Source organism: Drosophila suzukii, chromosome X (genome assembly GCF_043229965.1).
Source record: "Drosophila suzukii chromosome X, CBGP_Dsuzu_IsoJpt1.0, whole genome shotgun sequence".
Classification (NCBI taxonomy): Eukaryota; Metazoa; Arthropoda; class Insecta; order Diptera; family Drosophilidae; genus Drosophila; species Drosophila suzukii.
In genome coordinates this window covers 9,836,760-9,852,171 of record NC_092084.1, presented here as the reverse complement: position 1 = coordinate 9,852,171, position 15,412 = coordinate 9,836,760, and the positions used below count along the sequence as shown (strand labels likewise).

General features: G+C 37.6%; 1 protein-coding gene across 1 annotated transcript; it reads left to right on the top strand.

The window, feature by feature from the left end:
• The first annotated feature begins 316 nt into the window (after positions 1-316).
• On the top strand, positions 317-15,222 carry ctp (cut up). The gene is given in 3 exon segments (XM_036820246.3): positions 317-335; positions 3,829-4,037; positions 12,113-15,222. Coding segments are annotated over 2 exon segments (822 nt in total). The 5' UTR covers positions 317-335; positions 3,829-3,929; the 3' UTR covers positions 12,827-15,222.
• The last annotated feature ends 190 nt before the right edge of the window (positions 15,223-15,412 follow it).

The following is a 15,412-nucleotide window of genomic DNA, read 5'->3' as shown; positions in this document are numbered from 1 at the left end:
ATAAAACATAACCCTTGCCGATACACCGATAACGGCCATCTCTGATGCCAGACGCCGCCCGCCAGACGTGGCCTGCCAGACGCCGCCCGTCGCCGGCCAATCAGGGCGCCGAACGACTCGTATGTCGGCGCCCGTCGCCCGACGTCCGATAAACCGAAATCGGAACCGAAATCGAAGCCGTCGCCGAGTTTACTTAGTTTATCACACACCAGCAAGCCAACCAGTAAGCAAACCACTCAGTCGTTCCAGTGCCGAGCTGCTTCCATTCACCGTTTCCAGTATAAAGCCCAGGCGACTACGCTTAGCGGTAAAAACACCCACACACCCACGCAAAAGTACAAGAAGGGCATTTTTTTTGTACCGTTTGTCCGGTTTTTCAACAATTCTAAAACGCTTAAGAATCACTTTGTATCGCTCTCTTTTTTTTCACGTTCTCAAAAAAGATGAAGAAAATAGTGCAAAAAGCCGCGGCGTGCTAAATTTGTATTGCGTGCAAAATTGCTAACAAAAAAAAAGAAGGAAAACAAGAAGGAAACCCACACATACGCACTCGGTTCTTTTTTTCCTGTCACTGATATTTTTTTAAGTTCAAGATTTATGCAGAACTAGAATTATTTCGGTGACAGCTGTTGAACTCCAAGTGAAAAAAAATCGCGCGCAATCAGCAAATATCAAAAGGTAAGTCATAGAAAATAGCTAACAAAAAAATGCCGTGTGAATGTTCTTGAATGCAAAATGCAACGTTGTGCAATTTTAATAATGTGAAAAATTCCCATGGTGCAAAAGTATGTGGGAGAATATACAGGGCATATGTCGTGTGTTTTTTTTTCCATTTTTGGAGCTAGTGCTACGGTGAAATCAAGTTTTCGGGTTGACGTCATTTTAATTATGCATGGAAACGCAGGTAATGGGCGAGAATTTTGGTCAGCGGTTTCGGTCGTTTCCGCTTCATTTTTCGCGAACTTTCCAGCTAATGATTGATCAGCTGCCAAAAGTTTCAGGTTTCCCTAATTAGAGGAGAGTCCTGCATAGAAAATTCGCGGGTTTCCGATTGCAAACGGGAAATTCAATTATCCTGCGTGCATGTGAATGTCCATGTCCGTGTGTGCATGTGTGTGTGTGTGTGTATGGGATGGCCAGCAAAAAGCGTTGCATACTTGCAGGTGCAGGTCCCGGTCCACTCTCCTTTCTCTCTCTCTCCCTCTCCTTTCTCTTCGCTGTCAGCCTGTCATTTATAATTTCATTTCATGTCGGGCATGTGTGTGTGTGAGTGTGTGTGCGGAACACTGCACAAAATAAAAAAAATAAAACAAGCACAGTTTCGCGCTTCTTCTCTTGCTCATAAATATACAAGTTGCGCTCTCTTCCGCTTCCTGTTTCCCCCCACTCCCCCTTCCCCCTTGCCCTGGCCCTATCCCATCTGTCTCTCTCGCTCTGTTTAACTGTCAATGCAGTTTTCTAATTGACTTCATCAGAAGAGCAAGAAGAAGCAGGAGAGGAGCAGGAGCAGGCTGTAGCATCCATGCACAAACACACACATGCCGTCCCTCTCACTCCATTGCCTCTGGCCACCTGTCAACTCTCCGTTGTCTCCCTCTCCCTCGCCCTCGCCCACTTCCTGGGCCCACTACCGTTATGATTTGTCTGCCCTGCACTTTACTGTCAAACGTCAAAAACACGAACAAACCTGCTAAATCGAAACAAATTTCAGTCGCCGACAAAGTGCTTAAGGGGAAACATCGTTTCAAGTCTGAAAATAAACTGACAAAATCAAACAAATCGAGCAAATCGGAAATTGATCTCGTCCATCTGTTCCTGAAGGAAGGATACGCTGAAATCGTGTCAGTACTGCAAGTTATCACAAGGGTAATAAATATCTTACATTCAATGTATATCGAATGAAGTAAGTTAGTTTATGGAAGTTTAAGCTTATCTTACCAAGTTTATGTTATCTGAACTGTAAGTGGGTCTCAGAAGTAGTAGAAGATCCTACAATTGTATTGTGATAAGGATTTGGAAAATTATACTTATCTTTTCTTACGAAATTCGGTTGGAAAATTTCAATTGAACTAGATTGGATAATGATAAGACACTTAATTTGCACTTAGAATGCAGCTTAAGCCAAGATAAACAGTAGTGGTACACCATCGAATAATGATAATGATAGAAAATAAAAAGTTAAAAGTGTGTTACAATTAAGAAATATGCTAGAATATAAAAAATAATTGTAAAACAATTCAGATTTTTATGGTAATTTATCATTACTTTTGTTTGTTAGAATTGTCTGAAAATTATCTCATCAATGGATAAAACCTTTTCATTAGTAACAGACAAAAAATTTATAAAAAAGCAAACTTACAAGAAAAGGATTATAAAAAGTAAATATAAAACAATTGTATTAAATAGCTTCTTGCTTTGTGATAATTCAAAAGTTATTTTTAAAAGTTAATAGTTTGTAGTTACTGCTGTTTCCATTATAGGAAGTACTGACTGTACTTGCAAGCCTGTTTACCAAAAGGACTGAATTTTGTTGTTATTAGCTTACACACGTCGGACTTTGCTGGTCGCTTTAACTTTGGTGTTTTGGCGTTGTCAGTAAATGAGGGGGGCTATCGGATATTGGATAGTGGATAGTGGATAGTGCGAGTGTGTCGGTACAAAGAGACTGGTCGCTATGATACTAAATTTGGTTGCGGTTGCTTTGCGATGCCACCTTGCCACCCACTTTTACCACCCGAATTTTCCACTCGCTGATTTTGAGGTTGCAATTGCAAAATACCAAGCGCACTTGGTGTGCTCTACACTGATATTTCGTGCTGTTTGCTTTGCTTTTCCTATGCTTTTCCTATGCTTTCCGAAACTAATAAGCAATGCCACGGCTCGCAAAAGTATGCTACGAAAAAAGAGCAGCAATTGCAGTTGCATCTCTCTGCATATGTGTGCATGCGTGTGAGCCTTGAATTTGAATTAGTTGTTGTTGTTGTTCTTCTTGTTCTTTCGCAGCAGCACAGCAGCCTCTCTGTCATGGCCACCTTTGCGTATGTGTGTGTGTGAGAGAGAGAACTTCCGCTCAAGGCCATGTTGCATTGCACTGCTTGCTGCTTGTGCTGCCATCTCGCTCGCTCTACCCAATTTAAATGCATGGTGCATCTGCATATTGCCTGTTAATTGCCATTGGTATGTGTGCGAATGGCTCTCCGTGCGCGTCTGTGTGCGTGTTAATATGTCATACTGTGGCTCTGATATTTGATTTGTAATATTGCCGCTTGTATTGCTTGTGTTTCTATAATTAAATTGCCAGGCTTTTGGTGTGTGCAAACTGTCCCGAAAAAGTATGCAATGCGCCTGCGTTAATAAATCGTGCACGGGAAGAAAAAAGGGGTTTATTGGCCTATAAGTAGCTTACAACTATGTGAAATATTTACAGGATTCAGTTTGATGTTATAAAAATCAGAAAAACTTGAATTTCTAGAAGAACTACAGAAACATTTTAATGATTTAGGTTTAAAAATAAAGAAACTAGCATTTTTTAAAATATCAAAACTCTGAAATATATCCTAATAAATAACATTTTGGTAGGATGATTAAAATTATATTGTCAAGACTTCTTTGATTATAAAATACTGTAGTTATTTAAGCATTTCACCCAGAAAATGATTGAAAAACTACTATTTTTTGCCTGTGCATGTGTGTATTGTGTGTGTGGGTACTAACTTGATTAAAACCAGCTCTTTAATTAAAAGAAATGCTAATAATATTTCCCGATGTGCTCGCCTCCCTTCAGTGGCGTTGCTCATCTCTCTCTTTCTCCCATCTCTCTCGTTGCAGTTACAGAAGTCAAGCAACTGAAAAAAAGCGCCATTTTTCAAACAATTGGACTCGAGTGAAGTTGTAAACACAGGAGCACAGAGCAAAAAACATCAGCCAAAATGTCTGATCGCAAAGCCGTGATTAAAAATGCCGACATGAGCGAGGAGATGCAGCAGGATGCCGTCGATTGTGCGACACAGGCCCTCGAGAAGTACAACATTGAGAAGGTGAGCTTCAAAAATCCTCAAAGAGTTGGGATGGGGTTTTTAAGAATACGAAATATGTCAGTACGGGACCACATAATTTATATATGTATACATACATTTGTGTATCTGAAAGGAACAGAATAAAAATCTCAACAAAATTAAAAAGAATTGGTTAACCTACAAGATTCCTAAGAAACCGAATTTCGCCATAATCAACCTAATACAATTTTGAACATCTAAAGAAATTAATCGAATGTTATTGCGGTTTTCAAGTTGGTTTATAGTATATATACTTTATAAGATTAGTAATATTACAATCTTCAAAATCTTCGAATGATAACTGTTGAACAAATCATAAAAATGTGTGCCACATTCAAGGTATACAAATAAACACATATAAAACCCCACTGATTAGGGGATGAACAAAAAAGGGGTTAGAAAAAGAGAATGGGCAGGCACAACAGGTGCTTTTTTAGTGGGTGGCATTGGGACAACCGAACTGAAATGATTGCCAGTGTTTGTGAAGATTGGCTGTAACATGATTTTTTAAACACCCAATTAATTCGACTGCTCTGTGTTGTGTTGGTCCATTAATTAATCAACAGAAAATCAACAATTCTAGTTTGCAGGGTTTCGAGTTGATTCAACAAACTTTCTATTTAAGCTGAAATGAAATGTGAGGCTTCCTTCTGCGTTCTGGAAATAATTAGATAAATACGGAATGCTCTGGCAAAGCCAACTGAAAATTAAGGGTATAATTTTAATATTTAGCAAACAGGGTTAGTAGAAATGGGAGACTGGCTGGCAGCAGCAGCAGCCGTATTATTATTATTTTGGCCTAAATCTGTAATTAAATTTGAATTACTGGTACAGGCACACAAACATTGGCTTTTCCAGGAGTTTTCCCCCGTGCGTTTGTATGAACATTGTTGCATCTCTGGCCAGTAGAAACATAAAACCCATAACAACCACCCACACTCCCTAGTTCGCTCAGTAAACTTGTGGTTTGAACTGCGTTTGGCAATTTCACAATTTTGCGGTGCAGCCTTTGGGTTATTCCGCCATTTCCACTTCCATTTCCACATCCATTTCCACCCTACAACCTCCAGGATCCTACGCCCACACAACTGCGTCACAGCCTTCCCTTTGGGCTTGCTGGCCCATCGGCCCCCGGGCTGGAAAACTCCTTTCACAAACAATGTGCAATATTTGCCTGCATTTTCCGGGAATTTTTGTAATTTTATCACTCTTCCTTAACCTTTGCCCTTATCACCATTCGGCTGCATTTTATGGACAAAGGCCCCAGCAACTTTTCCATCACAGCATGTTTACAATTTGATTATTATGGGTAGCTATACCAACAATAGCTATATTTTGGGGAAATTGAATTAAATCCTTAATTTTTATAGCAGCGGTCGGCACGGAATATTCACGGGTTTGCTGTATGCTGTACGTGTGTCGGCAAAGGCTAAGCAGAGCTAATGCCTATGGCCACTTAGTGGAACGCTGTTTTAAAGGTAGACAAAGTAAGGAACCTTATTGCAATGTCAACGGCAAAAGTAGCCCTGACTTAAAGAGATTTTCCCGAAGGATGTGAGGAAGAAGGTGGTGGTGTGGAAAATCGGCGGAGGACTGACCATCATTAACAATGTCCGATGTTGGGGGCGAAACACAACAACTAAAATAAGCTCTTGATTTAGTCGGCTGCGAATGCAAGGAACAACAATAACAATAACAAAGAAGGAGAAAAAAAGAACTAGAAGAAAAACAAAATCAGCCAGCAATGTCAACAAAGTCGAAGAAATTGAATAATCAATAGATGTACGGGGGACATTGTGAATGCGATTGAAGGGAAACAGCCGGGTACACACTCTCAACTAACGTACGTACACAGGAGAAAAAGATGGGTTTCAGTTAGAAATGTAATATGTAGACCCCTAGAAAATAAATACATAACTATAAGTAGAGTACTTACAAATTAATAAAGCCAAATATAATCAATCTTTATTATGTAAATATTACAAAACTTGTTTCTTTCATTATCAAAACACTAGAAAAAAGTATTCCTAACGTTATTGGAAAATGTATAGTGATTTTGGTAATAAATATTAGGAAATATGGTCTTAAAAGCAGTATAGTTCTTGAGTATGTGTTCTAGAAATTGTTTTCTGTGTAAGCGTTGGTCAAAGTGCGGACCCTGACTGAGGTCAGTAAAAATATGGCTGGCGGAGAAGGAAGGAAAAACAAGCCGGTGGAAAGGAAAGCTGCGGGGGATTGCCATCAACTAGCGGGCCTTTGTCAATGCCAATGGCAGAAGACAACATACTGAGACTGAGACTGCGACTGCGATTCTAAGACAGAGGGAAAATGAAAATGAAAAACGGTATGAGGGGAAAAAGAACGCGCCGGGGCCCTTGAAAGCAAAGCAAGGCAAAGTAAACTTGGAATCACAGCGGAAGTGGATAAAACGCTAGGGGGAAATGGGGTATACGGAGGTGGAAAAACCCAGAGAGAGATTTTGCTAATTGAGCAGTAAAAGGAAAATGTGCGTACACAGTGGATATCGGTTGGAAAACACTAGGGAATGTCAAGGAAGTTACACAAAAAACACTTGCTTTAAGATATTTTCAACTGACTAATATCATAATACAAATGCTAAATAGATTGATACTTTTAAAAACATGTTAAATTAATGGTATTTAACTATATTTTACTGAAAACTTAACTTTTAAAATGTACTAAATGGTTTTTGCAAAGGTCATTACAATGTTGATTACCGTTTCCTTTCGAACTCATGAAGTATTAAAAATACAAATAGTTCTGCAGTTCAAATAAAACACACAATCTCTTAAGCTTTTTTGCTGTGTTTTTAAGTTATAAATGAAATGTTTTTTAAACTGTATGAGCCAGGACCTGGAGCTAAAAGTATGCCGCACAATTTGTTGAATGTTTGTCACTGTGGTGAGAGGGGTATGGAAAATATCGGGGTGGTTAATATAGGGGGGAAGTGGGTGTATAATAACGCCCTCAGCCAATGCAAAAACACCTGAACCACCCATTTCGAGCCTACCTCTTGTTGCTATAAATAAAATATATGCCACACGATTGATTGCCTTTTTGTCTTTACTCTTCCTTTCACTGTCTCCCTCTCGCTCTCTCTCTTTCACTCTTCCTTTTCCTGTGCTTATTGCATAATAATAAGTTGGCCATTATTTCTCACTGTGTATGTGTGTTTTTTGTAGGTAATTAAATATGGATTTTTGTGTGTTTTGGTTTTTTCTCTTTTTGCTGCGAGGCAAAAACACAAATTTAATTGCTTAGATGAAAATTGAGAAATTTCTAATGGAAAAAATGTAAAAATAAAAATAGAATAGACTCCGAGGGGAAAAAATAACGCAGAGAGCAACCTTTAACCTTTAGAAGATGCTGCGTGCGCGGGTCAATAGAAATTGCATTAAATGGTATGGCAAGTTTTTTGTGTTGCCAATAGTTTCGAATCAATAATTGACCTGGTAAATTCATTAGACTTATCGTATTTCCTAGCTGATTATAAGCTCAAAAATTCCAATCAGAGCGACACAAAGGCCAGAAAAGAGAGGGGGGCAAAAAACAATTTTTGGTATCCATTAGATACGCAACTAATACTACTGAAAAGAGTATGGGGTCTGTGGGCTGTGGGCCACCGCCCCCTTGGGGCACCCAAGGGTTAAGCTCGACCCACTTGGTTGTGGGTTTGTTGTACCTTGTTGTATATATATTTTTAGGGGCGCGCAACCTTTCAAGCAGCTTAAATCGTATCCATAGGCATTATGTTGCCCCCAGTATTTCTATGTATTTTTGTACCCCCCCTGTGTGTGTGTGTGTGTCTGTGTGAGCCGCGATTTAAAGGCAAAGCCCTAAATAAGCCAACAAGAGGGCCAAAAATGAAAAAATAAAATAAAATGAAATGAAAGAGGGGAAAAGCAGCAGCAACGCAGCGGAATATAAATTTCCAATTCAATTATTTTTTGGCTTTAAATTTTTTAATTTAATAAATGCAATTAGTTTATGGAACAGCTAAAGAAGGGATTTAATAAAAAGCAGAAGCTTTAATTATATAATTAATTCATTTTCTAGTTAAATTAAAACTTACTATTATTAACGCCTAAACAAAGATGCAAATAATTTAGAAAATTTAAACAAAAGTTTGTGTTTAAAAGTAAAATATATTATTATAACTTACAGCATAACTTAGTTAGATTTACTGAAAATGAGACTTTGGAGAGTTAAAGTAATGGAAATACGAGCGATGAAAATGACAGCTTTGATGGAAGTTGGTGAAAAATGGGAAATTTAATAATGACACTCAACTAAAACAACTTAATAAAGTGTTTGAAACGAGTTTAATTAATTTTCCTCGGCGTTATGGACTGCATTTCACTCGCTTTTTACGCAGTAGTTAATATCGCGATCCATTTGACAGTTTTGTTTGTTTTCTTGTGTCGCACAAAAGGCAGAACCCCTTTGGACAAATAATAAACGATATATAAAATAGTATTAAAACGATGAGACAAACATATTTTGCCATTCAATAGCTGTGTGAAGCGCTTGTGCATTTTTAGTATTATTTTTTATGGGTTTTGTTTGTGATTTTTTGCGTGGCAAAAAAATGTTTAATCAATATAGGGGCAGCAGAGAAGAATACTCGTATTTGTATGTAAATAGATTGGGTGAGTGTGTAAAAAGCCAACACATGCACATGCATTCATTTTTATTGACACACATTCATCGAATGCGAGGGGCTTTTCCGCTTTTATCGTTCCTTCAAACGTGTCCAGGCATATTTGCTGGGGCTCAAAATCCTCAGGATATTTTCCAGGTGTGGTCTAAATGGACAGAGGGACTATCATCGAGGTGTTCCTTGCATGCATGAATTATTTATTTTTCTTTGAACGCACTTGCTGCGAGTCTTTGATTTTATCGCACTTTAAAGTGGCAAGAAAAGTTCTATGAGATTTAAGATTGTGCAAAGAGAACGGGGAGATACTGAGATACAAGAGCTGTCAAGATATAAATAGCTTTTAAATAATTATCTTTAAGATAAACGCCCACAAAGATACTACTTTTCCATCTCAGCACTGAAAACTACAAACAATTCATTCCCCTTTATGTCTATCAAAAACAAAGAAATTCGTTTATTACTTCGCTACTGCCAAAATGTGTCAGTTACCTTCCCTAAAAGCCTCGCAAATTATATGACCAAAATTGCATTGTCGATTTCATTAGGGCTACATATGTTGTATATACATACTATCCCACCAATATTTAGTGGCACAAGAACCACCCACTCGATGGTAACACCCACACACCCACTTTTAACCCCCTGTTGCCACTTTTATGTGTGTGTCAGAATGTTCATTTTGTGTTTTTTTCGGCGTTGCCAAAACAAAATTCCATGGCATTGCTAGGGGGCGCTTGCAAAGAGGCCTCACCTCACCCCAAACCAAATTGAATATAAAACAATCAACTTTATATTGTCGTCTGACACGACACGAAAATCTACACGCAATAGGCTGGAAGCGAAAAAAATTTGAAAATGGAAACAAAACATGTTTAAAAGAAGGGCCCAAAAGAAAAGCCCACGAAAAATAGAGAACAGCTGGAATGACTTAATAGCAATGATCGCTCAAGGTATTCCTTTACCGTGGAACCTCAAGAAAGCAAACTACTGATGAAAATTATGCTTAAAATTTATTGACATAAAATTGTAATTGTAATTGTAATGCAGTATCTGCACTTTTTATAATATCCCTATATTTCTATAGAAATACTCTTTCAAATAAGAAAAACTTTCCTAAATAATTATTTTAATAATTTGTTCCTTAAAACTTTTTCTATCGAAATATCGAAAATGTAATTAAGTTTTATTTTACACGTTGTTATAATATCTCTTTATCAGTGATTTATAATTGGGTATCTCTTTCAACTTAAGAAAAGCTTTTCTAAATCAATATTTTAAAAATTGCATCTATAATTCCAAAAATATATTGTCGATATATATCGATATATACCAAATATCGATTTCTGTTGGTTTAAAAACCTTATATCAGTGATTTATAAGGGAAAATCTTTCCTAAATCATTATTTTAATAATTATCTTTTCTTTTCCATAAATATATTACAAAAAGTTGTGATATTCCTAATGTCTTTATTTATCGTTTGGTTAATAATCTAATATAAGCGTTCAACCTTATGAGGTACGACTGTATAATACGACAATGATGACGACAGCTTTGATTGAAGGATGGCTAAAACAAGGAATTGGATAATGGCACTCAACTAAATCAGCTTTATATGTGTTTTTCCTTTGAGGGTCTCGCTTTTCTTCGCTTGTCCTGTTTGTTTTATTATTTCATCGTTATTTTCTCAGTTTTTGTTTTGAGGTTACCGGGTTAAGTTTATGACTTTGCACGCGTTCCCCTGCAATAACGGTGGCCCTACCTTCTGAACCCCCTCCAAAATCCGATCCCCGTTTTTTGACCCCACCCCTGACTAAATGAAATCAACTCCAAGTGTGGCGCCCGAAAGTATGGCAAAAGCAAAACTTTCAGATTGCCTCTACTTTCGGAACAGAACAATTTTATTTTTTCCCCATTCCTTTTATAGTTTTTTTTGCCCCCCTTTTTATTAAGCTAAACATTCCCCATCTGCTTTTTGCATTCTTTGCGTTTTTGCCACAGATGTTGGAAAACATGATAATTGGACAAGAATATAGTGGTGAAAGAATTTGTACAATTTTTCTTGATTTTTTTTATGGGTGTGATAATAAAAATGCTAGGGAAATATGTGAAATAATTACTTTGAAAACTGAAGTTCGATACAAAATATTTAGTTCGTGTAAGTTTATAGATATTTTAACTATTTCGGATGCAGAGCTCATACTCTGAGATCCTAAGACATTGCTTTAAATTTCTTTGAAGGTTGAGTTATATATTTATCTGACCTCCATTAGGTTTTCACTATTATATTTTTACTATATATAAAAAAAATGTTTTGAAATCTGAAATATTAAGCTTGTTAAGATAAACATCCAACTTATTTTAAGCTAATTTTTTGAGATCCTAACCCTGCTTTAAAATTCCTTGAAGGCTTAGCTTTTGTATTTATCTGACCTCCATTGTGTTTCCCTACATTTATCTTTATACACACATTTTTGCGGGTTGGCTGCTGCGTGTGGGTTTGCGTAACCCTGGATTTAGCCGCCAAAACGACTGACAATGACCTTTGACATTTGCCACACTAAACTGCATGGGTTTCAGCGCAGTGCTTCTAGTATTTTAAACCACCATTTTGCAACGTTTTAGCACTTGAATTTGCTTTTTTCCCCACCCCCCTTTATTTTTCGCTGTTTATTTAAACCCTTTCTTGCACACTTTCTCCTTCTCTTGCCACCAATTTATACCCATTTTGGCCACATATTCCCCGTGTGGTTTGTGCTGGCGTTTAACACACATAATTAGCCTTTGCCTCAAGAACTGGCCTTTAATTTCAACCAAATTGCTTAATGCGAATGGCAGCAACAACAACTGAAATCATAACTAACTCATTAGCACAGAAACTTTTCACCCCCAACAGCCCCCCGTTGAATTTTCTTCACTGCTGCCTGTTTTTTGAGGTCACATTTTGGGTTGCCCCAGTGACAGACCCCCGAAAATGGGGGAAGTTCTGGTGGAAAATGAGTTTTTCGCTTGGCATTTTATTGAGTTTGCCGTTGGCCGCTAATTCCGAAACAGTTAGCAGCCACTTAGGCATTTGTTTTCGCCTGTTTTGGCTTGCTTCTGGGGGCTGGGGCGGTTCTGTTCTCTTCTGGCCATTGCATTTCTGACAGCTTTATGGAATTTGGCGTTAACTTGCTCGACAATTGGCAGCTGCACGGCGGGGAAAAGTGTAAAATACTCTGCGAAATTGAATTACAAGCGAGTGCCAAAAAATCCATCAATATTAGATTATAAGATGGGAAAGTTGAGAAGGCACAAACATAAGTTGTAGATTGTTTAAGTTAATTAAAATATAACAGCAAACTAACTAAATCTTTCGTTTTCTCTCTCCGTTTTCAGGACATTGCGGCCTACATCAAGAAGGAGTTCGACAAAAAATACAATCCCACATGGCATTGCATTGTGGGCCGCAACTTTGGATCGTATGTCACCCACGAGACGCGCCACTTCATCTACTTCTATTTGGGCCAGGTGGCCATTTTATTGTTTAAGAGCGGTTAAAGTATTGTCGAGTCGGATGAAGTGGTGGTGAGGAGGCTGATGGAGATGCAGCAGCTGCGCCGCCAACAACAACAGGAGCAGCAGTCGCATTTCGGGGCATCAGGGGACGAGGATCAAGAGCAGAAACAGCAACAACAACCACATAACCAACAACTACAACCAACACAGCACCAACTACAACAACAACACCAGCAGCAGAAAGAACATCTTAAGGATGCGGAAATGATGACCGACAAGCCAGCCGAGGAGCAACAGCAGCAGCACGAACACACGGAAGACTCGGATATGGAGCTATCTGACGATCAGGATGTAGAGGAAACTGAGTCGGATGGGGAGACTAATGGCCAGGAGGTGGAGGAAGGCGACGACGACGAGGATGACGATGATGATGATGATGGCACCATTGTCGAGGACAGCGATGCCACCAGCTGCAGCAGTTGTCGCCGCGCCGAACTGGAGGAGGATCAGGAGGAGCAACAGCAACAACAATCGCCGCCGCCTCCTCCTCTTCTCCCAAAAGCCAACGATGATGATGATCATGATGTAACCTAGGTCCATGCCCGAGATCACTCTCTTCCTCAAATGAAAACGATACACACGCACCATTTTAAGGCATGTCTATCCAATGCAAGGAATACCTGTTTGTTGGTGGTATTCCTTACATTCTACACCACGCTGGATAACTCGCAGAAAGCAAGAAACAAGAAGATCGAAAACTATGTTCAATAAGAAGCGCTACTAGTTCACACACAATTATATACACTCGACGAATAAGGGGGACATATACCACACAACACTCTTGTAGACAAGCATGAGAACCAACGCTGTTTAGTTTCGAACTCATCATTTCCCCATCCCCAACCTCGATTTGTTAATGGACACACAGATTATGATTTGGCATTAACAATTTGTGATTTGGATTACAATCGCTGCCCCATGATTTACACACAATTATGTTGAAATTTCTTATATTTTTTTTCCTTTGGCTACAAATGTATGATGTGCTGGCGCTTTGTTTGGCCTTATAATTTACTTATGGAACCTGCAAATGCGTAATTAAACAATTGTTAACTAGAAATTAACCAAAACAGAACCATGTGTTGTATTTATTTGTATTATTTTATATGATTTTATTGCAAATTCGTTGGAGCTTAGCAGAGGCAAGAACCACCACACCCACACACACGTACACAACATAGCACAGGCAACAACCACCACTACAACCGAACGAGCAAAGTAAAAAAAAATAATGCAAAACTAAAAAAATTGTAAGGAAAACTCACATATTTTTCTGTCGGATGGATTATTTATGTGTATTGAAATCTCTCAACACGTGTAAACGGAAACCAAGCAGAAAATATAAGAAAAAAAAATAGTATAATGTGAAATTTGCATACACACCATACTACACACCCACACAGACACACTCTGCACACCTAATAGATACACAGAAAAAAATATCTTGAACTTGGAATGCTTCCCCATAAAAATGGTATTTTTCACCCTGTTCCGTTGTTTAAAATATATAAATATATTTTAAAATTTCAAATGGTTTATTGTTTTTAAATTAAGATTTATCTATTTTATGAGAGCATTTCTTATTAACCCGAAATATATTTTAAAATATTAATTATATTTTTAACATAGAACCAATTTGAAATAGCTAAGATATGATGATCAGAGACGTTACTTCCCAGATAATTTAAGATCTTTGATAATGGAAAACATTAATTAGAGGTGCTCTTTTCCCTCTGTGTACTTAGGCAATGTATTATTCATTGCTCACGAGCAAAGTAAATCGGTGTGTGTTTGGACATGGATTTTTCACACCCCACCCTCCAAAAAGGACCTCTATTTTCGCCTATTTGCTTCTTTCTTCCCCCAATTTTTTTGTCAAATACTTTTTGCTTTTTTCCTGGATTTTTGCTAACCAACAGGAACACTTTGAAACAAGAAAATACAACAAAATACAACAATTGCAACCACAACAAATTACAAATTACAAGCAAATCGAATATTATGTGTGTATGTGTATATGTATTGTCCATCCACAGCAGCAAAGTATGCAACAAAAATTTTTGTAGAAACTGCAAGCAGTAATAAAACAAATAAAAAAGCCAAAAAAAGCGAGGAAAGCGAAGAAAGCAATCGCAAAGAAACCAAAAAATTCCAAGAATAAGAACAAACCAAGGAAAATATGAATAATTATCATCTTGTCGTTTATATAAATGTGTGCTATGTGTTTTCTTCGAATCGGATTTATGTTATGCAAAACAAAACAAAAATCGAAAAACAGTAAGGATTAAATGGATAAAATTCAAAGGAATAAGAGAGAGAACAGTAAGAAACATGGAAACCAAAAAAAATAAATATATATATTCATGCAAGAAATACAAAATAAAGTAAACATTGGTGTAAATTAAGCAAGAACTTAAGTAAAACCTACTAAAAACAAAAAAAATGAAGCTTAATACGTAATTTCCTAACAACAACAACAGAAGACATTTACATATGCAGCACTCACATACACACAAACCACACACACACTTCCAAGCAACACGTACGTACATTTACCGTTACTTTTCACACGCAGACACACACACACACACACACACATACAGCACCTCTTTCTCTCTTTGGCTATTGCGTTTTAGATTATTGCTCAGCACGTTTTTCGTAGACCACTTTTTATGCTAACGGTAAGATACGACCTCCTCTCTCTCACCCACACACCCCCACACCCCTCCCACGCACACACACACACATACACTCACAAAAACAAGAAGAGAAAAAAGTGAATTTTTTTTTCTTAAAAATCGGAATGGCGTATTTCTAACGGGAAAGCAAACACAAGAAACACACACGAGGACTTCTAATAAGTGTTTATATATACAAATATATATATATATGTATACATATAAAAAGAAAAAAAAAAACAAAGGATAAAAGAGCATAATTTTTTGTCATAATGCAAAATATTTGTGTGAGAAACCAATTTTTGATGTAACAGAAAAACAGAAAACCAGAAAAACGCGCGAAAAATTAATATGTATAACGGTAAAAGAGCAAACGAGAAAAGAAAGTGAAAATTAACATTTTTTCCCTCAGTTCTTCAATCAATCAATTGTCCATTTTCTC